Genomic DNA, 25,893 nt, shown 5'->3' with positions numbered 1-25,893 from the left:
TGTCCCTAACAGGCTCATGCTTTTTGAACAACTGGTCCCAAGTTGGCACTGATATTTTGGGTGACTGTACATCCTCAGGAGGTGGGACCTTACTGGAGAAAGTGGGTTTCTGGGAATAGGCCTTGACAAATACAGCTCAACTCTGCTTCTGGCCCTACACCTGATTTGTTTTATGATTTCCCCAAGTGTTCAAGCTCCTGAGGCATGTCTGCCATACCATAATGGGTCACATCTTTGAAGGGTGAGTTATTTCTCCTATAAGTTGTTTTTTTTTTTGGAGGGGTATTTGGTCACAATGATGACAAAAGTACCTAATACAACTATGCTAGTTTAAGGCTGAAGATGTATGTTAGTGAACAAGTATTAGCATGCATATGCCAGGGAAACAGATGTAAAGATGTAGCGTCCTAAAGAATCAGATCTAAAGAATCAGATGCCCTATTCTGGCTTCTATGGGCATCCCTACACATGTGCACATATATACACACAGACACCAGCACATAAAAAGTATGTGTCTAGGAGTGTCTGGGAGTAAACAAAACAAAACTTTTTGGGGGGTTATTTTTGTTTTCTTGTGTTGTTGTTTTGTTTTGGTTTTGGTTTTTTGTTTTGTTTTGTTTTTTGTTTTTGTTTTTTTCAAGACAGGGTTTCCCTGTGTAGCACTGTCGGTCCTGGACTCACTTTGTATACTAGGCTAGCCTCGAACTCACATCGATCCTCCTGCCTCTGCCTCTGGAGTGCTGGGATTAAAGGTGTGTGCCACCACGCCTGGCTAACAAAACTTTTATTTAAAGCTTGAAGTAAGAAAGTACAGAACAGACTGTCATCAAAATGGCCGGTTATAGAGGTTGACACGCAGCTGTCCTCCTTTCCACCACAGACAAGCCACATTCACTGTGGTGCTCTTTCAGGTGTGTCAGCTTCATCCGATTAAAGTCCCCAACTATTCAAACACAAAGCTAGTTACTCAGATGAATTTATTTAAGAAATATGATCAAAGTACTTAGTAGGTTGATTTTTAGGGAGGTTTTCCTAAATAATCTGGGTGGACCTGATTAAATCAGATCATAAGCCGTATATATCCACAGATTTGCTGTTGAAGTCTTGGGCGATGGTGAGAATTCAGTTCTTCTGTCCTGTTCCCTGCAGCTGGCCTCTAGAGGTCTGGAGTTGCCTAGCAAAATCTTATGATACTGTAACCTAATTCCTTATAATAAATCTCTTCACATGTCAAAAAAAAAACTTTTAAAAAGACAGTGTGTTCAACCTACCTGGTTGTGGTAAAGACTCCATAAACTACAGGATTTCTTTCATCTCTTGTAGGGAGTAAATATATGTCCTCTGTTAATGGAAAGATAATTATTTAGCACACATTTGCTTTTTCAGTAATACTTTGCTTTTTAATACTAGAAAATTCTTCGAGACACTGAGTAGCATATAAAATAAAGATGAATCACTAAAATACTAAGTAATTATGGGTAAAAGCTTTTTCACCAGCTATGTGACATAACCTCTAGTGATATACGTCAACCAAGAATAAAGGAGATGATTCAGTTGGCAGTCTCCATGACTATTTCCAATTTAGAACCCATGATTTCATACAAAATCAGAACCAGAGACTAATGGAAGATTTACCCACCAATTTAAAAACATGTTCTGTAATGGCTTCAACATAGTATTTCAATAGGGAAATGGCGGCATGTGTAGTGAATGCAGCTCTGACTGTAAAGAAGCATTCTAATGCTTCATAGGATTATGTGAGATATGGGTGTGTTTATTTTCAATGTGAGTAAATCACATGATACTGATGAATTAACTGGAGGACTTAGTCATTTGGCATGCTTCATTAAAAAAAACAGAAAGTAAAAGGCTAATGATATTGATGTAATATGCAACTAAAGTCTTTCCAGAACTATATTTGAGAGGAATAAAAAGAAGAAATGAAAAGAGATCTGTTTGTGGCCTCTCTGAATGAGTTGAGTCAGATGACCATGGTCAGCAAATCTTCCATACTCCCCAGCAGAGGGCATCCTCAGAACGAGGAATCCAGGCTCTTCCTGTGTAAGATTGCTTCCACCAAGGAAAAATGTAAGAAAGGGATTGTATAGGTAGAGTTGCTGGTCTCAGGGCTCATATCTTCTGATTACTGTAATTTTGTTTTCCTTATTAACTTTGAGGACATTTCAAATACAGGAATACTTCATTATATTGTGCGTGTAGCCTGAGATAAAAACATAGGCTTTGTGCATGCAAGTGTCGATTTAATAAGAACAATTCCTTCAGGCTGTGATTATTTGTGTATGTGTATATCTGAGTCCATGATGCTAAAACCACATAAATGCTGATCTAATTGAGTAGGTAGTCAGGCTTTCCTAAGAAACAAGGGACGTGTGACTTACGAAGCTCATCAAAATGAGTATCTGCGCCGTCGCTTCCAGGAATTGAGCAAACTAGTCTCGCCTTAAGAAAAGTAGTCCACTTATTTATTAGACTCCGTTGTCCACCTACATCATTCTAAAAGAGTGCAAAAGAGAAAAGCTAAAGGTTACCAATATGAATTACAACTAAAACCAGTAGGCATTACAGGTAGTATCTTATTAATATTACCTTTGACAAGGCATGAAGCCTGAATATTTACTTCAACTCCTCAGTAATGGAAACGTTAGCATGTCACTCAACCATAAATGTTTTCTTATGCTTAAGTGAAAGCAATGCAAGCAATTTAACTCTCGTGAATGAGGAGATGCATGCAAGACTGTGGTAATTAAAGCAGGCTGGGATCAATCCTATGTCTGCCAAGTTTTTGTTCCATGACCTATAAAATGCAAATACAGCTCTAGTTTGTCATTGATAAAATATGATTAATGTCTTGAAATTCAGTTATTTTGATGATCAAATGGAAAATTTAGTGTAAAATATTTAGTATAATGCCAGGCAACTTGAGTTTAATAGCCTTTAGATGACTTATGTACCATTTATGTATAAGAACAATATATTCATGTTTTAGAAATAGGCTTCATTATAGCTAAAAATAGTCTTTCCCAAACTAATGTATTACTAATTAAACATCAAGGAAACATAAGTATACACATGCATACATAAGAAAATAATTTTAAATATTAACCTACATTTTCATACAATACTTCAGCTCAGAAGTTTTTATTTAAAATGGTTTTTAACATTAGGTCAAATATAAACATCCATATCCAGAAACAGAATTATGTCCCTTTGTACATTAAGTTCATAAAAGTCAAAAAATGTATTTGAATAAGCAAGCTTTGTCTTATTCTCATAATAAATAAAATGCAAATGATTCATGGAATGCACACGTTAAACATTTTTTTCAACAAAACACTTTCTGCTAATCTACTTACATTTCACTATAAGTTACCTAAATCCTTTGTCTTTTCTCATCCCAAATTCTGAAACTTAATGAAAAGTTAAATGTCAAGCTTTGTTTTAGAGTATCTTCTCTGGCCTGCTTAATATGTATAATCTAGAACATACTGGAGGAACCTATCTGAATGACTACCCTAAGAAAGAATACACACACACACACACACACACACACACACACACACACACACACACACACACACATCCCTTATACTTAATGAATAAAACATAAAATTTCACAAATTTTTTTTCTGTCACTTGTTTTTCCTTTTAAATTTTTGACACAAGTTCTCATTTTATATGCCATCTTGGCCTGGAACTCACTATGGAGACCATGTTGGCTTATACTAGGAGAAATCTTCCTTCTTCTGCCTTCTGAGTTCCTGGATTAAGTGTGTGTACCACTACACTCAGCAACTATCTTTCCTTAAGCAACAGCTTTCCTTAAAAGCTTACATGATTCCAAGGCATTATGAACAACAGAATATATCTATATTTTAATAGATAGGTGCTTGAGGTTACATATGTAAATATATATTTACCTGTATATGCATATATGCAATAAAAACACAATAGTATGTGCAGAAAGTGCTTAAAATCAAGAAAAACATAAGAGGAGGAGGGTTTGGTGAGGCATTTTTGCTTTGTCAAGAAAGCAGTTTAGAATTTCTGCCTTTTAGTGATAATAATATCTATGATAACATTTCATTTTTAGATGTTTTAAATTATCACCAGAAAAATCAAGTTCTTAGTCCATTCACTGATTAGAATATTTTCCGATGCAACTCCAATGAGATGCACAATAAATATGCTCAGTAGTTAAGAAATAACTACTATTATAAGTGGAATTAACAAAGTCCTTTAGAAAGGTTTAGGAAGCCAAGGAGATAGGGCCATGCTGAAGTTCCTGTACACTGAGAAAATGCAGAGAGGTATTTGGGAAGAGGCTGAACTGATGCCAGATCTTTACAAAGACAGGTGGTGTCCGAGTACATGTGCAAAGATTAGTTTCATATGTTCCCCGGGGGCAGAAAATTAGGGGGACATATGACAGAGCAGCCCAAAACATACTGAGAGAACCAAGACAAAGTTTGTGTACATGAAAACTGGGATCAATTAAAATAGTGAAGGAAAATGTTAGAAAAGTAAATTAGGGGAAGACCAAGGAAGGCTTTAATACAAGGCCAAGGTGCCTGGGAGTAATTAAGTACACAAGAAGATGCACACAGGGGTTGTAATTAAGAGAGAAATAAAATATTTGCATTTGGTTTTAAGAAAACCGCACAGCATACTTTATATAATGCCGCTCTAGTAACAGGCATATCTATAACTACTCTTAAGTTTCTATTGTGTATGTTTATTATTTGAGGATCATTGTTTAAACAATATTCTGCCTAGCTTTTTGATGATTCTGCTGTCTCTGAAGATGTAAAGGTAGACTTATCCAAATGTAGCTTTCTAAATGCTCAGATACCAGAGAGTATCATTCTTTTCTTAATATGCTGGCCTATAAATTGTGTACAAATGTTCCTATTCAAACATTTTCCCTGTTCTATTTTAAATTCTCTTCTACAATAAACATGAGAAAATTCTAAGTTCCTGGCTCCAAATTTGTTAATTACAAAGAAAATTGTACTCTGTTTACTTTTTAACTAGGCAAGTAAAAATGGCACTCTTTTAAACAGAATAACCATTGAGTGCTCCTGCTTCTCAACCCAGAAGCCTTGTCTGATCCCTTTAGGAACTAAAGATAAACACAAACAAACAGAGAAACCCAGGTCAAAGATAAAAGCTACCTTCTGCCTTCAGAGAAGCAAGCACAATATTGGCAGACTGCTCTCAATAAGCATTGAATGACTAGGAAGTAACTCTCAAACACACTGGATCACAGTGCAGGGAAGTCCCCTGTACTGGGCTTTGTCTTTCTTCTGCAAGAAAGTGTCAGTCTGATGTTGTTATCCAGTCCCCTGCCCCTGTATTTGTTTGCTAATCCATAAAATCCCCTCTGAGAACTTTAATCCCGAAAGAGGGCTGAAAGGAGATAATCACTCTTGTACTAAATCGTCACAAGTCCTCGTTTATTTTTTGTGTGTGAAGTTCTAAAGAAGTCAACAGTCTCACTAACACAAAAGATTTATTATTGAGATGTGGGAACCAGCAGCTCCTGGTCACCAGTCACTTCGGCATGCCTTTATTTATCACAGCCTCTTTGTTGTGAGGTCCTGTACACAAAGATGCACATGAAAGAAACAAAGAGATAATGGTAAATAAGCCTGACCTTTTGTGCTCCATCTGGGTGGTGAGTAAAGCGTGTCTGCATTTAGTCATTTGCTGGGCTTTTGACAACATGTTATGAATTGTGTTGATCTAGTGATAAGTGGATCAGTCATGATACAGCCTAATGGATAGAACCTATTTAGCCTGTGCAAGCAAACTTAGGTTCGTATAAATATTAAACAGACATGTGAAGTAGCTCAAGGCTCTCACACACAAGCACTTATGAGTGTGCCTCATGACCTTGGGGTCACAATACAGGGTTCATATGCTAAATATGGTTTAATCTGTATATACTACCTCTTTTAAGTATCTCTCAGCATCTTAGGTTGTCATTTTTACCTATTTATAAAACAAAGAGAATATATTAACTGACATTAAATTTTAATGATAAATTCTGAAAATCAATGAAATTCCCAAAGCATTTGAGAATATATTGAATTTGTATGTTCAGGAGCATGAACTGAATCTGTAGAATGCCCAGAAAGCGTGTAAGAAGACACTTGTGGTTGGTTTTCTTCTTCTCTGCTCCCTTTCTTAATGACTTGTGTATGTACCGTTTTTGTGTCTCTTCTTTTAAGGTAGTTCAACTGTCAACTGTTAGTAGGTGGGTAATGAATCTTGGCTGTCAAGCTACCTGGAACTTGCTTGAGATTCCTAAGTGTCAGAACTGCCTCTGGCATCCTTGAGAGCAGTGGAGAGTTGGTCCCAAGAGATTTGATGTTTGTAAAGGGAAGAGGGGAGTATCCCTAAAAGCCTCTTTTGCTAAAGACATGAGTCGCTATAACACCTGTTTCTCAAGAAAATGAATAATGGCATCTTTCTTTTTGCATCTCATCCACTTCTATGTGAGTCACCGAGACTTGCACATTTGTTTCCACAACGCACCTGAGAGGACTGCTGAGTATAATAATGTCATATGAAGATTTCATTGAGGCAGTTATAAATTGATATTACTGTTATATCAGTATTTTACTTTGTATTTTCATTTTCAGTAGTGAGAACAGTTTTGTTGTTCTTGCCATGACCGATTCAGAAGAAACCACAGTTACAACTTACTGCAAAAGCAGGCTGCAGAAAATGAGAGTGACATTGTATTCTCTTGTTCTAGGAGGTTATAACATCACTGTCATGCATTCGTTCTTGCAATATACAGACATATCTTCATTAAAACTCTCCTTTTAGTGTCTTGATAAGATTCTGAAACATCTATTTTTTTCTTGGGGAGGGGCTTATAGGAGTCACAGCATGTATGTTTAGGTGAGAAGACAGTTTGAATAAATCTCTTCTCTCCTTTGTCCAGTGGGTTCATGTTGGTGGCAATTAACTCGCTGAGCCCTCTTACCCACCCCTAAAATACTGATATATTTTAATGTACACAGTCTATGTCAAATGTGAAATTCAGGACTTTATTCCAGGTGTCATTTTATTCTCTAATGTTATGATTATAGTGTTAAGCTTTTGAGTTTTCCCATATGATTGGGGTTATTTTTAACATCTTCCTTCACTCACAGAGAATATACAGGTCATTTTCATTAAGTTTTCAAAACCCAGATTCTGTCCCTAGAGATAACGTAGTGAAGCCTGAGATGGTCCAGAGAGGAGTAAACTGGGCAGGTACTGTTAAGGGCCTCACATTAACTCCTTGAACAGTGGCGCTCTTTAGAACACTTAAAAGCACATTTCAGCACAGGACTATATAAGCCTGTGAGCTACATCATATTACAAATAAGAAATCAGATAAAGAATATGATATAATGAAATATAACATCCATTAAGTCATCCGCAAAGGTACTAAGTTTTCCTAATGTAATCTGCTGACTTTGTAACAGTGGTCTAGAGATGACCGGTGCAGTTGCCTCTAAGAGATAGAATCAGTGACAGAATAATATTTTCATTATTGAAAAACACTTTAAAATTCATATCACATTTCAAAACAAGGCCAGTTTTGTCACTTCCAAGTATAAAAAAAAGATTAAATGCTGTTGAGGACAACAACTAGAGAAGAGACTGCAGAAAAGACGTTTGTATTTAAATGTTTCCGGAAATTCACCTCTTTCCTTTGCACAAGAATATAGATGAAGGGCACTGGGCAAACGCTGAAGTTTTAATCAAAGGTGAATTTATAACTCTATCTTTTATCATCCTAATTTCTTGAAGCATATTATTCTCTCAGGTCTATAGACTTGAAAAATCTCTATGATTACAAAGTTAGTCCAGTAGTACTAAACAGACTTTTTTTTTTTTTTTTTTTTTTTTTTGGAGTCAGAGTCTCTTGTATCTCAGGCTGGCCTAGAACTCACTATGTAGCAGAGGATGACTTGGAACTTCTGATCTTCCTGTCCATATCTCCCAAGTACTAGGGTTGTAAGCATGTACCACCATGCCTAGTTTTAAACCATGTAAAAAGTCTAAAGAGAGTTTCAACTACAAGTTTTCTTACTTTTAGTTTGTTATTTTTGTCTCTTAAATAATATTCACAGGCAACTGATTGTGATTTTCCATTGAAGATCATCAGTGTAAACAGGAAGAACTTGTTTCTGTAACTACTTCAAGAGCTCAGAAATATTATTAGAGATACTGACTAACATATTTTGCTAAATAACTTCATTTCTAAGCACTAGCAGGTTAGATTGGGTAAACGCAGGCATGCTTTTAGGTAGTATTGAGGCTCACTGATTTCTGTTTTAGGAGCGACAGCAAACATTATCAATCCCTTCCCAGGAATTTCTCTGACAGGAAAACAGATGGAAGTGCGGAGAAAGCACATCTGTAACCATGGGCACTAAATCTCTCACTTAGGTTGCAGGTGACACGCTAAAAGTAAGCACAAAAACCACAGCTCAGTGGAGATCAATAAATACAGAAAGTGTCATCAGGCTGAAAACACAAATCTTCAAAGGCAGGGATTGTCCAAATAGGGCCATATATCAAAACAGACAATGCAAGTGGAATTGAAGCAAACAGCTATTAATGAGACCCCTAGGCAAGTTATGTGACAAGGCCATCCAAATTGAATTCCTGGCATGGACAAAAGGAAATGCTCAAAACAAAAAGAGGATTGGCATAGCCTGCAGCTGGAACGCAGAGTGGTCTGCATAAGTAAGCCTGCCACAGTGCTTCCAAAAATGAAGGGAATCCAGGAGTAATCAAAACAGCCTTGAGGTGCATAGCTGCAAGCTTCCCTCACTAAAGGGGACTGGCATTCACACACACATACACAGAGAGAGAGAGAGAGAAAGAGAGAGAGAGAGAGAGAGAGAGAGAGAGAGGGAGAGGGAGGGGAAGGGGGAGGGGGAGGGAGAGGGAGAGGGAGAGAGAGAGAGAGAGAGAGAGAGAGAGAGAGAGAGGGGGAGGGAGGGAGGGAGAGGGAGAAAGAGAGGGAGGTGGTGGAGTGCTGTATAGATACAGTGGTATCAGAAAATACTGAATTTCAAAATAAATAAACAGAATCCTTTCCACGGTTTATCTTATGCTGCTGTGACTGATCATTCAGTCAGTGTGGAACTCCTCACCATGGAGATCTATATAATTTATTGTCTATGACAGAAATTCTCCAGGGCGTACGATGGCCCACTTAGTGTCTCAAAATATTGACAGTTCCACAAGATTGAAGAATTAAATAGAGCTTAACAAAGATCTTAGAAAGCATTTAAGGCTAAGTATCCAATTTTAAATATGAAAAGGTTGTTAAATTGTTGAACTAGAAAGTCAGGATCTTATAAAAAGATAGTTCATTAGGAAACATGCCTTGTATGACAGCAATAATTTTTAGCTTGAATGAGTGTCTTCATAAAGAGGTATTCTCCTCATCTCTTATTGATTAATAATGCCTTGTGAAATTAACTTCTCAGTTAAATGACATTGCTCCCTTCCATACCTCCTGGCCAAAATTTATACTGTTCTCATTATTAATAAATGTTCACCATATATGGTCCCAAATTACTTTGTGTTCAGAAATGTTACACATTTACAAATTACACATATTTTTAAAAAAATGAACACAAAACAAAGAACTGCAAAGATAACACAAAAGTTAAAAGCACTTGCTGCTCTTCTGATGAACCAGAGTTTGATTCCTAGCATCAGACAGACTCAGGTGGCTCACAGCACCCTATAATTCCGGCTCTAGGCGAATAAATGACCTTCTAGCCTCTGTAAGTACCTGCAAACACGAAGCATACACTCACACAGAAACACATTTACACATAAATACAGATAACAAAATAAACCCTTATTAAAATGAAAGCAAAATAACAGTAATTTCCAGATTTATGACTGACTAATTAAATATTAACTGAGCGTGATGTTGCACATCTGGAATCTCGGCACTCAGAAGGTAGAATTAAGGGGATTGTGAGAGGTTTTAGTTGGGTGTGAACCATACAGTGAGTTCCAGGCCAGCCTGGCCACCAAGGCAAATACTTTCTCCAAATCAACTAAACAAACAGAGATGTAATACAATGCTCTTTGTTGCCAATAGAGTTTGTTAGCTAAGCCACAGGATATTACTGCCACCTTCTTCAGCAGTTGAAGAAGTTCCAAAAGTTGAACTGGATCTAAAAATACTATGTATATGATATATGACGTGTATGTGCACATTACTAGGTGCTATGACCAGGTGTTTCATTTTTCACATGCAGTTTTCCTACATTAGATTGACATGTGCTCACACCCAGAATTCTATGTCAATCATCATATGCAAATCTTAATGCTCTCACTTAAACCTTACATTTTTTAATACAATAGTCATAGAAGGTGTGGGTATGCACTTTGTGTGGATTAAAAATGGAGAATTCTCATGCATCAGTGGGATTAACATAGTAAACATTGCCATCTTACCAAAGGCAATCTACAGATTCAATGCAGTTCCCATCAAAATGCCAAAACAATTCTTAAGAGAGCTTAAAAGAACAATTCTTAAATTCATGTGGGAAAAAAAAACCAGAATAGCTAAAACAGTACTGTGCAATAAAAAATTTTCTAGAAGAGTCTCTATCACTGGTCTCAAACTGTATTATATAGCATCAGTAATAAAAACTGCATCCTGACATAGAAACTGACTGGTGGATCAATGGAATGAGAAATCAAAGACCCAGAAATAAACCCACACACCTATGAACACAATTTTTGACAAAGAAACTAAAACCATACAATGGAAAAAAGATAATGTCTTCAACAGACGATGCTGATCTAACTGGATTTCTACATGAAGAAAAATGCAAATACATCCATTTTTATCATTGTGCACAAAACTAGAGTCCAATGGGTTAAACACCCCAACATAAAAAAAAGTAAGGACAAGCCTTGAACTCACTGGCACTGTAAACAATTTCCTGAGAAGAACATCAACAACTCAAGATATAAGATCAACAATTAATAAATTGGACCTCATGCAACTGAAAAGCTTCTGTAAGGCAAAGGGAACTATCAAAGAACAACTGACAGCCTACAAAATAGGAAAAGTTCTTCATCAACCCTACATCCATCTGGCAGAGGGATAATACCCAAATATATATATTGATTTATATATATATATATATATATATATATATATATATATATATATATATATAAATCTGGGCCCAGGGGGGCACCTGCAGAGACTGATGCACCAACCAAGGACCATGCATGCAGAGGACATAGACTCCCTGGCCAGATGTAGTCTATAGGCCGCTCAATCTCTATGTAAGTGCCCTAATATGGGGAATGGGTCTGTCTCTGCCATAGATTCAGTTGCCTGCCCTTGATCTCTTCCACCTTGGTGAGGAGGCCTTGCCAGGCAACAGAGGAAGAGGATGTAGGCAGTACTGATTAGACTTGATAGGTTGGGGTCAGATAGTGTGAGAGGAGGGCTCCCCCTTTCTGAGGACTAGGGGAGGGAGGAGGGAGGGGGAGGGAGGGAGGGAGGGACCAGGAGGAGACAAGAGAGAGGGCTACAATTGGAACGTAAAGTGAATAAATTTATAATAACAAGTTATAAAAAAATAAAATAAATGGATAAAGTGAGACTTGAGTAGGAGGTCATTAGTTATTGGCTGACTGTCAAATCCTGGCTTTTAAATCCTGATTATACCTGATTTGTTGGACTGTAACATCATTGAAAACTACTTTGGTTTCCTTTTTTTTATCATTATTATTATTATTTCTTCTTCTCTCATCCCATCTGCTTACTATCCTCCTTCTCCATTATGTCTCATTTGCCTGCCTAACACTCTCAAGTACTATGATTAGAGAAATGTATGTCTGCGCACAGCAACTGCTTTTTTACGAATTAAAATATTATTACCTTGACTGGTGGTAATTATCCTTCCCATCCTATCACATTATGAAAATTCTTCTCCAATTGCCTTTGTAGACATTTACGTTTTTCTTAAAATTGTATTGTCCCTCTGGAGTCTGTCTTTGTGTTTCATCTTGCATACAAATGCTACTGAACAATTTCAGAAGCTTCTATGACTCAAGAGCCAACATATACCAGAGGCTTTAAAACTCACTCATACAGATCTACAGAGCCTTAGGTTCATGCTCTTAAGTAGCTTAACATGTTACCATATCCCAGAGCCACATCAACTAGAGCATGTCCTGATATAACATCTACGCTGGTTCCTATCTCATAAGGAAATGCACCCTTTCCCCACTGTCTAGAACCATGCATTGTCTTCTAAAGTCCAGTTAAAGGAGTACAGGAGTACTTATCTATATGCTGTGACTTCTGGGATGTGCCTATGACATATGTATTATGTGAGGTCAATCTCATTTCATAAAAAGAATCCGTAAAATGTTTTGTTAATTCATATTCGATCTCAATATTTATTTTTCAACATAACAGCATGTGATTACTGCATTAAATACTGCATAGGATTATGACCATAATCATAGACTGCAGTAGTTTGTATTATTCTATCAATGAAATAATAGTAATTATTTACCCTTTATATATAAATAGAGTCTTTCTTAAATAACTCGTGAATATAACTCCACGTATTTATTCCTACCATATTGGATTTGACAGGCTTCCTAATCACACATATTTTTCAATCCAGATGAATTCTTCAAGTGTTGGTTAAATATACCCACCTTGTCCTTCTGTACCTCAGATAGCATTGCATATCTCACTACTGCCTACATAATAGTGTTCTTGTTTGCTGACATGAAGACAAGACGTTTTATCGCCTAATTTACAAGAAAGACATTGCTCCCCTGACACATGCCTTGAATTCTTGTTATAAGACTTCAGCCTTCTGTGAACGGAATCTACAGTGACAAATGCTGTGCAGAATGCCTGCCCTCCGTTGCTCCAGGTAGCCACAGTGACAAGTGCTGTACAGAATGCCTGCCCTCCGTTGCTCCAGGTAGCCACAGTGACAAGTGCTGTGCAGAATGCCTGCCCTCCATTGCTCCAGGTAGCCAAGTCCTGTTCACTCTGTAGGATTCACTACAGTTGTTTCCTTCGTGTGATGTTCTCAAACTTCACTGATAGCCAGTTCTCATGTCTCCTATTTGTATCATATCTTATTATGAGTGCCTTGGTGTATACCTCAGCGCATTTTGAGATTTTCTTGAAAAACTTAGTATAAATAGCAACTTAGTATCAGAAGTGTAATGTGTTTTTGAGAGAAGTCATATCTTGTTACTCTTGGTGAAATATTCCCAGATAATGCATGAAAGGATTACTACATTAGTTTTATCTTGAACAATATTTGGTCATGTGTGTGTGTGTGTGTGTGTGTGTGTGTGTGTGTGTGAGAGAGAGAGAGAGAGAGAGAGAGAGAGAGAGAGAGAGAGAGAAAGAAAGAGAGAGAGAGAGAGAGAGAGAGAGAGAGAGAGAGAGAGAGAGAGTAGTCTACTACTGAAACTTCTTTCTTACCAATAACTTTATGTCAAATAAGTTAAGAAAGCAGATATGTAAGTTCATTATAACACCATTTCTCAAAGTTTAATAACAGAAGATGCATATAATTCTTAAACTGACAACAGATCCTTTTTGTGCAAAGTATTAGTTAAAAATGAAAGCTAACAATGCCAGCAAGAACAAAACCTTTGTATTTCCAAATATGGACTGTGGGAAAACATCAGCAGAACAAGCAGGATAAAAGACTCCCGTGCTATTAGAACAAAGCCTGGGAAAGTCAGAAGTGCTTCCACAGCTTACTTGTCATTCTGCCAATTATGAAATCTTCCTTCTTGACTATGTCCTTAAAATTATCAAACTCAATTTTGTCCCATGATAAAGATATGATTTTTGTTATTACTGGACAAATAATAAGAAATAAGATGATATTTAGGAAGTAAGGGAAATAAACTACAAAAAGAATACATTCCAAATAATGTCAGAAGAATTCTGTCATGTGAAAATAACATATAAGGTAATAGTGAATATGCATCAAATGTGCTATAATTAAATTGCAAAGAGAGGACTTAGAACCAGATATTGTGAACATGTAACCATTTGATAAGAACTATACTGAGCAGTCTTAAGAAAGACATTGCTTTCTTAAGCTGGTTCAATGAATGATTAAGACATGAGACACACTGAATGACAAGGTCAGTTCTGTTCAGTTAAACTAACCCACCCCATGTCTTTATTTAATCTCACAATCTTCTAGAATAAGAGGGTGACAGAATCTTACTGTGTAGTCTCAGAGAATTTTTTTGACTTGAGAAGATTCTTTTATTGCATTTTTATTTTTTACTTTTGCCTTTCGAGTTTTCCAGGAGTTTGATCACAGCTTAAAAAGAATGTTCCATGGTTAATGCTTACAGTCCTTCCTATAATCTCTATGTAGAAATTTATAACTCTGACAAATGTTAAGCATTCTTCTACCATTAAGATTCATTTACACATGAATAAAACCATTAATTTGTTAGAAATAAATTTCTATCAAATGGATTATACCCATTAAGGAAAAAGAAAGCACTGAAGCTATCCACAAGCAGCACACTTGTCATGCATGTTTTTCAAAAAGATTCCTGAAATGGATTCACTACTTTTAAACCCTTTTGACATAGTCAACATACTTCACTTAAACAAAGTGTCAATCTACCCCATGGCTTTCAGGGTCAGCGTACTGTTGTTATGTGGCGTGCTGCAGTAGACTAACACACTAGGAGCACTTCAGGCATGGCCATTCATCCCTAGCAGGAGGCATTAAGAGAAGACCTCAGATTCTTGAACTCTGAGAGAATGAAAATGCTTCTTTGAGATCTGTCCCCTGTCAGGGGAAGAGGATCAGTGGGAGAGACAGCATTATTAACTAGGATAGGAAGTAAAGAATGGTCCATGCTCACAAGGCGGCTTCATCCAAAAAACGTGTTGTCATTAGCAATTTCAAGTATGGTGATGGTTTGTATATGTGTCCCTGGAAGTGTTCAGAAGCCTGAGGGCACAGAATAAGACAAAAGTGACAGGCTTATATAGAAGAAAGTGAAAAGTTTGTTTAAGACCGAAGAGAGATGCCCTGCAGACAGTATTTATTAGCTTAACAGCTCTTTCCCATAATAACTGATTTATGTCTTCTCAAGAAAGCTATCTCAGTAGAGGTAACTCTAGGAAGAATACATACATTCAGAAATCACGAGTTTGGCTCCAGTGATTTCACTAGTCTGTAAAGTCGATAGTCAATCAACTAAAAGTCTTGATGGAACAAAATGTGCCTCAAGCAGTTAATGTGGTTACTATAATTTACATGAAATGGCAATATTCAGAACTAATTGCAGTATTCCTTAAAATAAACATTTTATCTTTTCTTTTCTTTTTCTTATAACTAGTCTAGGTTAATTGCAGAGGAAGTGTTTAATATAAGATATAGCTATCTTTCAAACCAACTTGGTCTAAACAAAATACATGGTTGTTAGATGTGTGGTATATATTAGTAAAAAACATGGACATGATTTTGTTAGCATTTAAGTCACTCATGATTATTCATTTTAAGATGAGATTGTTTAGCATTAAATAGAAACTTCCTTCTGAGGATCAAGAAAGTGAGTTGTCTTTCTGAAAGAGATGTAAGTGGCGAAGGACAGTGGCAGAGTGCCAAGAGTGTGCAAGACCAGGAAGGCACATCAAGCACTGAAAATACAATTTGATATTTGAAAATAACTTGTTTTTGTTTTTCACAATGGCATCTGAAAAATTACACACAGTGTGAACTCATCTTTCATCTGTATCAACAATGGATGGTCCCCTTCATTTCAACACTTAAAGTGAACTACCTCATTACTATAGACATATAAGACCATGGTTCTTAAAAAAAAAAAAAAGTGAGTCTTGCCTTACAAACTCTTCCAACTCTTGAAAGAATGCTTCTGTCAGAAGTGCTGCCTTCCTGAGATGATTCCCGGAAGAAGAAATATATTTTATCATCATCCGGGTTATAGGTGTCCGGAATGGGGAATGTCCCAATAAATTTTGCTCCTGTGTGAAAAATAGGACAGTTATAACTTAAAACTATAAAAATAACACAGCCAGAACGGTCTCTGTGACTTTTGTACACGAGACAACTAGCACAATTTTCTGAAAGGGGTCTGAGAGTTGAATGTAGGACACAAGATTTGCAGACGAACGCAGTACACGGTGGAGGTATATGGTAACACAAAGGGCTAATGAACAAGCCTGGGAGGAGTTTCAGCAATGGGTGACAAAATTACTCTTAGTGATTGCAACTAAATCAGTCACAGGACATATCCTGAGAAATGAGTTATTTGATGATTTCATCATTACTTTGCAAACATGATAGAAAGTAGTTACAGGAATATAACTGCCCATGATGTCACCAGGCAAGGTAGTCTTGTGAGTTCACATTCTGTACAGAGTATACGTGGTCCATTGTTGACCAAATGTTGTACAGATGACTTGAAGATTTTTTTTCTTAATCTCTAAGTATTCTATGATTTTGTATGCTCTTTATGATGAAACTATCTCTTTTCAATAATTGTAATTTGTAAGTTAGAGAAACCTGTACATGTCATTTATTATGATAATCGTGGCATCCTTTACTGTACTGTGTGAAATTCACCAGAGGTGTGATAAAATGACCAATACTGCCCAGGTTATGTGCAGCATATGCCCTACAGGTACTCTTCCTGAGCTTATATTTTTAAATATGATCTTAGGCAATTTAGTATACATGATCTTAGTCAAAATTCCAAGATGCTATTTATTCCTCAATTTTGTTATACATAATATGAGACTCCTAATATTATTTTCTAGTAATATCAAATAGAATCCACTAGTGATACACTATACACAAAAGCACTTAGCAACTGGCAGTGCCAGGTAGTCAATTAACATAAATTATAGCTTGCCCTGGTAGCATGAACTTGTAATACCAGCTACTGTGGAGGCTAAGGCAAGAAGATCACAAGTACAAGGGCTACACAGTGAGTTCAAGGTTTACCTATGCAATCTAGTGAGATTCTGTCTCCAAAATAAAAAATAAATAAATAAATAAAAGTAAAAATAAACCAAAAACCTATAGAAACCTCAGTGGTAAAGTGGTTTCTTAGCATGTGCCAAGACTGGGTCCCATCACTACAAATTAGGAAAAGATTAATATGATTTATTATGACAGCGATGGTGATGATTCTGACTGCCATGGTTATGAGCACAATGCGGCTAGGAAACCTGAGCACAGCATGTGCTTACAGTAGAGACATAGTTATTCAATGCCTCTCCTGACCTACAAAGCCATCCTTCATATATGGCTAGTGACAAAACATCTGTAGCACAAGAAAAACCTCTTTGTGCTGCTTCTAAGTCTGATACAGTTTCCTAATGTCTTGTTTAGAAAGAATTGGGTAGTTCACATTGTTTTGTGTAACTGTAAATCAGCCTGATAACAGATCTGTATTTGGTTCAGTAGTAAGGACAAAGAAGATAAGCATGGCTCTCTAAGAGCAGAGGAACCAGCTAAGCTAAACAGAGCCCTGCAGGAATCACAGGCACTGAGTACTCAGGAAGCAGAAGAAAACAATATATCACATTGTTCTTGATGCTTTATGCCTAAGGATAGGATTTTTATGTATCTCAGGAGTTTTGAAAAATCATTTTCAAGAAGATGGATGCAATTGATCCAAGATCCCATAAAGAAAGCTTCATATTAGCCTTCTTCAAAAGGTGTAGTAGCACACATCTTAAATTGTAGCACTTGGATGGCAGAGGACGGAGGGTCAGGAATTTGAGACCCACCTTGCACATATGAGATCCTTTCTCAGAACAAAACAGCTAAAGAGTATGCATGTTAACACACACACACACACACACACACACACACACACACACACACACACACACACATACCCACACACACAAATCAAGTAGTGGGTAGCTCTATTATCATCAGCCCAGCCTTCCCTGAACAGCCCTTAGTCTCCTGTCCAATCTCTTTTTGCCCTAGGAAAAGAGGGGAGAGAAATAACTGCACAAACTAATTCTCTTTATTTGTTATTTTTCCAATCCACTCTTATATTCTTTGTAGTCCAGCTTTGGTTAAGACCCATAAAATTACTGGAAAGTTACTTTTAGAAAAGTACATGAGACCTGGATATTTTTTATTCTTCAATTTTTCTTAAATTGCCAAGGTTACATCACAGTTCCACTCAGGATTTTGGTTTCCCTCTACCATACTCACATTTGAGTTACTGATAAGTTACAGTGGATTATTTTAGACTTGAGGGATGTAAAAACAATCCCCTTTACTAACCAACAAACTCTTATGACCTGTTATCCAAATGTTTTCTAAAAAGAAACATCACAGCGATGTGCAGTGGAGGGCATCTCTAATGCCAGCACTAGGGAGGTGGAGATCAAGATCATCCTGGTCTAAGTAGCAAATCTGAGGCCAGCTTGGAATACTGAAAACCCTGCTTCAAACAAACACCCAACCAACCAATTAATGATCAGATACTAGAAAACATCATGATTTTTTCTATTTGTTTAATTAGGACTTTAACATTTTAATGAAAATAAATAATTAGCCAAGGACTACTAGGATCAAACAATAATTTATCTGTATGAACTGGCTTCATTTTCTATCTAAAGTAGGTAAGTATATGACGTGGCTAAGGAAACCAGTTCTGATGTTCCAGTTACCTTAAAAGGACCTTCAGTGTATAACATTCCTAAAGACATAGAAATGGGATGGGTGCTACTCTCTCCAATGCTCTAAGTCTCTGATGCGATGGTATAAAACTATGATAATCTCCAGTCATAGTTTAGCTATGTGGGCATTAAAAGAAAACAACCCTCTATGAGACGATTTTAATCATCTTAATTTACGAGTCATTGACATGGATAGGACCACTCTATATATAGATGGTTAGAGACTGAATGAGAGTGAGGACTGAATAAGTAAATCAATAAATAAGTACTTAGGGTGAGCTCAAGGGAGGCTAGGAGAAATTATTTAGAACTCATAGGAATATGATTGGCTCTCTTCTTTTAGACCAACTTTAATGTCTAAACAGTAATCATTAAAGTTTAAAACAAACATTAGTGTGAGCATAAATAGAGTATAGCACTTAAATGTAACAGCAGGAACATGAATCATGATGACTCTTGAAATGTTATTGTATTTTTGGATCTATGTAACTGACAAGTTTATTTCCTAATTTTAAACTTATCATTTTTTGCATTCTATTATACTCTATTTTATTGTGTGCATGTGTGTTTTGCTACCATGTATACCTGTATAACATTTCCATGCATACTGCCCACAGACCCAGAAGAGGGCCTCAGGTTGCCTGGAACTAGATATTCCTTTGGTAGTGAGCTACTATGTTGGTGCTAGGAAGTGAACCCAGACCCTCTGGAAGAGCATCCATTGATCTTTACTGCTGTGCCATCTCTCTAGCTTACTAATATAAATTTATAATGAAAACTTTAAATAATGGAATACATACAGTGCTACAAAATTCACATTTTGTAGGTATGGTGGCATATGTCTATAATCCTAGCAGTCAAGTGTGGGAGGTGGGGGACGGGGGTGAAAAGAGACAGGAGGATCTCTGTGAGTTTGGAACCAATCTGGTCTACATAGTGAGTTCTAGGACAGCCAGAGCTCGGTAGTGAGACCCTGTCCAAAAGAAAGCAAAACAAAAACAAGCCATCCAAACAAAGAAAAACACTGAAAATTTTTAATCCTTTCTCTAGAAAGAAAATGAAGACTTCACAATTTGATACAGAAAAGTACCAAGTAATAGTAAGTTAAAATGGATGAAGGAAAGTATTTATTAAATATCCTTCAATCCGAACATAGTTACTCAAACCTGTAATCCCAGTATACTTTGAATGAAGGCAAAGGGGGATTGCTGAGTTCGAGGCAAGCTTATCCTACATAGTAAGTCCTAGGAAAGTTTGGGCTATAAAATTAACCCCTCTAGCATTAAACAAATGGACAAAAATACATACAAACAAACAAAAAAGCCAGGCATGGTGACACACTCCTTTGTTCCCAGAACTTGAGAGGCAGAACCAGATGGATCTCTACGAGACCAGCCTGATCTACAGAGTGAGTTTGAAGACAGTTTCAGTTACACCGAGAAATCCTGCCTCAGAAAAAAAAAATCTGTCTGTCTGAATAAGTTTTTGAAATGTGGGAGAATGGCTACTTGAAATGATTTGGGCCAACTGATCTCCACTTCATTTACATGAGAAAGTAGAATATTCAAGGTCTGGAGTGAGTGCAGATATGACAAATGTTGAGGCTGTGCTACAGGCATTCATGGCACAACTTTTTTGAAAATGAAAATATGTAGTTGCTGCCAGAGAGCACCCACTGAAACAACCAAAAGATAGGGCATGACAGCGGCCCACATTTCAGGAATTTGTATGACACCAACGGAGGAAATTATCATGGCGTTGCAAGCACTGATCTTTAACTGTTAGATAACACATAACATGCAACATACAGGACTTCGTGTTATTCAGTCATTGCTTATTTTTATTGAGTTCTTAAATGTGGCTCTTTTACAAGTCTTGGAGGAAAATTATTTTGAGGGCAAGTCTAAGCCAAATCTTCATTATATGAAGAAATCTAATTATGGAAAAGAAGAGTGAGTATCAAGCAGTGCTCTGTTCTGCGATTTAAACAATAAACATACTTACAAGCTAAAAATAAACATAAGTTTTGAGAATAGGGCATTTCTTTCTTGTAGATTACACTGAGATCCTGTCTTAGAACACTGTTAGCATTTTACGATAGACGTTCTTTCCTGATTCACTGCCAAATTTGGGTAAAAATAACTATCTTTAATTAGTCCGTGGATGTTGAATTCAACAATTTGGGCTTATAGCAATAGACACCTGGGCTTTATTATAACACATTCCCCTCTCCCTGGCATTTAAAACATATGTCCTAATAGGGACAGAGTTTGAAGCTGCGTTTTCACAATTGAACTTCTAGCATGACACCATGGGGCACTGCCAGCTGAAGATGACAGAAGCTCAGCCTGCGGAACAAAGCACTTTTCATTCTTCCACAAGCATCTTTTGCACAGAGTGATCACACCTACCCCAGTACTTTACTGGCACTGATCTCTCTAATTGCCCTTTATTTCTTCTTCTGTCTTCTTCCAATTGTTTTAATTTCTCCTTCCATGTGGGAGAATTTACAGACAACAGAGAGTTTCAACAGAAACTTTAAATTAAAACCCCCTCTAATATGGTAAAAATGAAAATGTAAAACAAAAGCTCCCAGCTACTCCAGAAAGAAAACAAAAACACATGCATCCAAGGTTCATTACTTGTGTTCATTTTCCAAGGGGTGACATTCTTTAGCTCCACTCTGAGATTCTAACAAACACTCAGCAGTGTTGCGGTAACCACCCTGATTTGTCCCTGGGTCCCTGTCTCTATGCATTTAAAGGTTATGTTGATGGAGAGTGAGATCAGCTTGAGCTATACCTAGAACTGGACACATGGTTTCAGTTATGCTGTTCTGTTTCTTGATAGTCCATTTAAGGAAGAGCTTCAAGAAGGAGCTCAGCACTGAGGAAGCTAGGTCATGAAAGAGGGATGGGCTGTCTGGTCCTACAGACAGCCTGAACAGCAGAGAACTAAGTTGTTCTCACTCTGCCTGCTGCCAAGAGAGTCAGGGTACAGCCTGCTGTGCATGTAAGGACTTCAAACACCCTCAGTGCTCCAGCAGCTTAAATCTACTAAAAATAATCATATATATCACGTCGAAAACAAATACTCAATGAATATAGAATTTTCTTTTAATAGTTTGCTTAATCTAAATGTGGAAAGCACATTCTACCCTCAGCTGACTACTTGATACATTGACTATCACTTCTCTCAAGTCAACAGTAGCCTTGTGAATCTAATTTTTAAAGTTTTATTTAAGTAATTTATTCAGATTACACCTTAATTGTTATCCCCTCACTTGTATCTTCCCATTCCCCCTCCGTCCCTCTTTCATCCTATTCCCCTCCCCTAGGTCTGTGACAGAAGGGGAGCTAGTCCCCCACTGTAAGATCAGTCTATCAGGTCTCTTCCTGGTAGCCTGCTTACTCTTCCTCTAAGTGCCACCAGGCTTCCCCACCAAGGTCTTAACTGTTACTCACAAATAGGGTTAATTTTGATTAATTAATATAAAATTTTGTATATTGATAAAGTAAGTTTAATTTTGATACATTAAAATAAAATTCAAATCTAATATTGTTCTTCATATATTTTATTTCTACTCTAGTATCAGGTATTGTACACATACAACTCAATACATAGTTTACTTCCAATAGTCTGATACTGTTATTATATGCTGTTTAGGATAATTAAGTAATATAAGTCAATTGTTGATCAATTCATGGTCATGTCAAGTATAGAAAAATGCATGCTAGGTTTGACATCTATAGTTATATAAGGTCTTCAAAAACCTCAGAGACCTACAAAATATGACATTTAAAATGTTTTTATTATTTTAAAGTTTCTTTAACAATAAGGTTAACTCCTGACAACATCCTGCCTACCTCAAAAGAGATGATAAACATTAAGGAACCTCCTTGTAGAGATGACTTTGAGTGTGACAAAACAGCCATTGGACAAAAATGTCCTTCTTTCTCCCACAGAGATCTGCCTAAAATGAGCAAGGTTAGACGGGCAGAGTTGATGGCCAAATGCTGCCAAAACAAGGTAAAGAAGTCCTCAATAGTTCCTGCCTCACAAATATGTCTGTCTGATATACTGGGCCAAAAGACTTAAAAATGATACTCCAACATTATAGTGTTGGGTGTCTATTCAGACAGTAAACTGTCTCTGTCATTTTTTTTTTCATTTTAAAAACTACTAACCTACACCTCCCTTTTACTCAGGTAGTTAAATTTATTTCTTCTCAAGTCTCAGAGAGAGTTAAAGACAATAGTTATTTTTAAAATTAAGCTTTATTGTTTAAAAATTTAAAAAATACTTTTAAGTCTAGATAGATACTTTTAGGTTGATAGATTTAAACTTTAATAGATGTTAATTTAGGCTCAAAACTTTACATTTACCAAGATAAAATAGATACTATTTCTACAAGTTGCCAAATATGTTCTGAATAAAAATTATGTATGTAAGTCTTACCTATTGGTTTTTATAATTTTTCACAATTGTACTTACTATATATTAAAAATGGCCTTTTTATTTAGACAGAAAAGGGGAGATGTTGGGAGGTGATCTGATGTATTTGATACTAATTACTGGTTGATGTCTCTGACACAATAATAAAAAGCCATCCCATGTGGGCAGGACAAAGGAGATAGGTGGGCCTTAGAGAAAGAGGAATTCTGGAAAAAAGAGAGACTGCCACAAAGAAAAAGGAGACCTAAAGGGAAGACAGGAGGGCTGCCATGGGTCAGATGGAGGAGAAGCACATGGCCAGAGGAGTGGACAGAGAATCTGGCCCAGATGAAGAACATGAGCAAGTATATGGGATTATAGATGGGAGGTAGCTTGATAGAAGTTATTAGAAGCAGATGGCATGGGATTGAGACAGGGATCCCATTCCTGAGGCCCTACTATGGAAAGTAGTTTAGAAGATTGATACCTGACCTGCCCCAAGTTAACTAAAGCTATTTTAAAATATAACAAGTGTCTGTGTCTTAATTGATTACTAGCTGGGCCTACAGGTAATACAGATAATACTGATAATATAAATAATACATGTAATTTAAAACAATAGGAAGTGGTCAAATAGTGGGCACCAGAGTTCATGTCCAAGTCAGTCTCTGTTCTCTACACAATTGTGGAGAATGTGCTGTCCATTGGCTAAATCTGGATAGGGGTTCAATGTTTACTGCATGCATTGTCCGTGATTGATACAGTATTTGAGCTGACCCACGTGGGTCTGGATCAGTCAGCCTTAATGGTCTCCTGGTAGGTTTCTAGGACCCTCTGGATCCTTTAAATTCCCATTCTTCCTTACTTCTCTCACCTAGCATCCTAATAGGAAGTCCCAGTATCTAATCCAGTTTTCTGGGTCTGGGTTAACTCATTCAGGGTGATCATTTCTAGTTCCATCCATTTCTCTGCAAATTTCAGGATTTCCTTGTTATTAATAACTGAGTAGTATTCCACAGTGTAAATGTACCACCGTTTCTTTATTATTTCTTCGACTGAGGAAAAGCCTGGAACTCATTGGCACAACTTCCTGAACTGAACTCCAACAGCCCAGGCTCTAAAGTCAACAATTAATAAATGGGACCTCATGAGGCTGAGAAGCTTCTGGAAGGCAAAAGACACTGTCAACAGAACAAAGCAACAGCCTACTGACTGAGAAAAGATCTTCACCAACACTACAAAATATCCAAAGTATATAAAGAGCTCAAGGAATCAAATATCACCAAACCAAATAACCCAATTAAGAAATGGGGCTCAGAACTAAACAGAGAATTCTCAACAGAGGAATATCGAATAGCTGAGAACACCTAAAGAAATGTTCAACATCCTTAGTCATCAGAGAAATGTAAATCAAAATGACTCTGAGATTTCGTCTTACACCCATCAGAATGGCTAAGATCAAAAACTCAAATGACAGCATATGTTGCCAAAGATGTGGAGAAAGGGGAGCACCTTTTCATTGCTGGTGGGAATGCAAACTTCTACAACCACTTTGCAAAGCAATCTGAACTGATATTTTTTTCTATTTGTACTCTTCAAAATGATGTTGTCTCCAGCTCATATGGCCACTGAGCTTCTGTGTTGTCTGTTTGTGTGTGTGTGTGTGTGTGTGTGTGTGTGTGTGTGTGTGTGTGTGTGCATGTGTGTGTGTGTGTATGTGTGTGTTTTAAGTTCTAGAGATTAAACCTAGTACTTGCTATTGGACATATAGGTTTCAAACAGAGTAACCCTTGGCTCTAGCCATTTTGTGTCAAATCCAGAGTTAAATCAGAAATGGTTTTCATTCCCATAACTATTTTTAAAAAATCAACTTTCCAATTTAGAACTGGCTAGGGGACCTGACCATATCCCTTCTGTACACTACATCTCAATTTGTGAAGTATGAGGTTAAAAAAATAGCTCCTAAGTTAACATTGATTGCCATCAATTAAGATAGTTCATCTGTGCTCTGGTCTTTACATTCCTAACTCAGCCAGAAAGTCCCACTAGCTTTTGTCTCTGGGCCATCTACTGAATGTGTGCACAACATGGCCATTTCTCATCATGGAGGAGAGAAATGTTCCCTGACAAAGCCATTTTTTTCCCTGCCTTCATCTATCTGTTCTCTCCTCATTATAGGACTGTTACATAGTTGCTATAATTCCTTCCTTTGCTCTGGCCTAATTTCCATGGACCAAGGAAGTGCTGACCGTTTGGGTTTCTGGAAGTGTCAGGCTCCTGTCACTCTAGCTTTCCTTTCACTCAGCAAACAGTTGACCTGTCGTTTACACTGACACAGCTCTGCCAAGAACCTTGGCCTCTCTCACTGCTGATCTAAACTCATTCTCTCTGTCAGTCTTGTCCTTTGCAGCCAAGCCCACATCCGTGGTTTGCTTTAGCACCGCATGGAACATAGATATGGAACCTGAAAATGAAAACATTTTAAGGGCATGAACTCTTGTTTGTGCAGAGCAAACCTGTATTACATATACTGGAAAGAGTTTACCATCCAGAGCTGGACAGATAGTTTTCAGTTTCAATCTTACCTGAACCTTCTAGTTAAGTATCTAACTCTCTGGCTTCTAACATCTTCCTGTAAGTAACAAGAAAACAATAATTTTCTCAAGATTATATCATTAAGCAAAAGT

At 37.1% G+C, this 25,893-nt stretch overlaps 1 protein-coding gene across 5 annotated transcripts in view; it reads right to left on the bottom strand.

The window, feature by feature from the left end:
- Positions 1 to 25,893, bottom strand: part of SEMA3D (semaphorin 3D) — a 195,419-nt gene that overhangs the window by 38,454 nt on the left and 131,072 nt on the right. For all 5 annotated transcript variants that reach the window (XM_084787581.1, XM_084787578.1, XM_084787577.1 and 2 more), the window contains 3 exons: positions 15,945 to 16,087; positions 2,400 to 2,514; positions 1,272 to 1,341 (listed from right to left, as the gene is read on the bottom strand). In XM_084787581.1, coding sequence (XP_084643707.1) covers positions 1,272 to 1,341; positions 2,400 to 2,514; positions 15,945 to 16,087 — 328 coding nt within the window. The remainder of the gene's footprint in view (positions 1 to 1,271; positions 1,342 to 2,399; positions 2,515 to 15,944; positions 16,088 to 25,893) is intronic.

The sequence above is a fragment of the Acomys minous genome (genome assembly GCF_964271855.1).
Source record: "Acomys minous genome assembly, chromosome: 6".
NCBI lineage: Eukaryota > Metazoa > Chordata > Mammalia > Rodentia > Muridae > Acomys > Acomys minous.
Note: the sequence above shows the minus strand (reverse complement) of the source record. Positions and strands in the feature narration are given on the sequence as shown.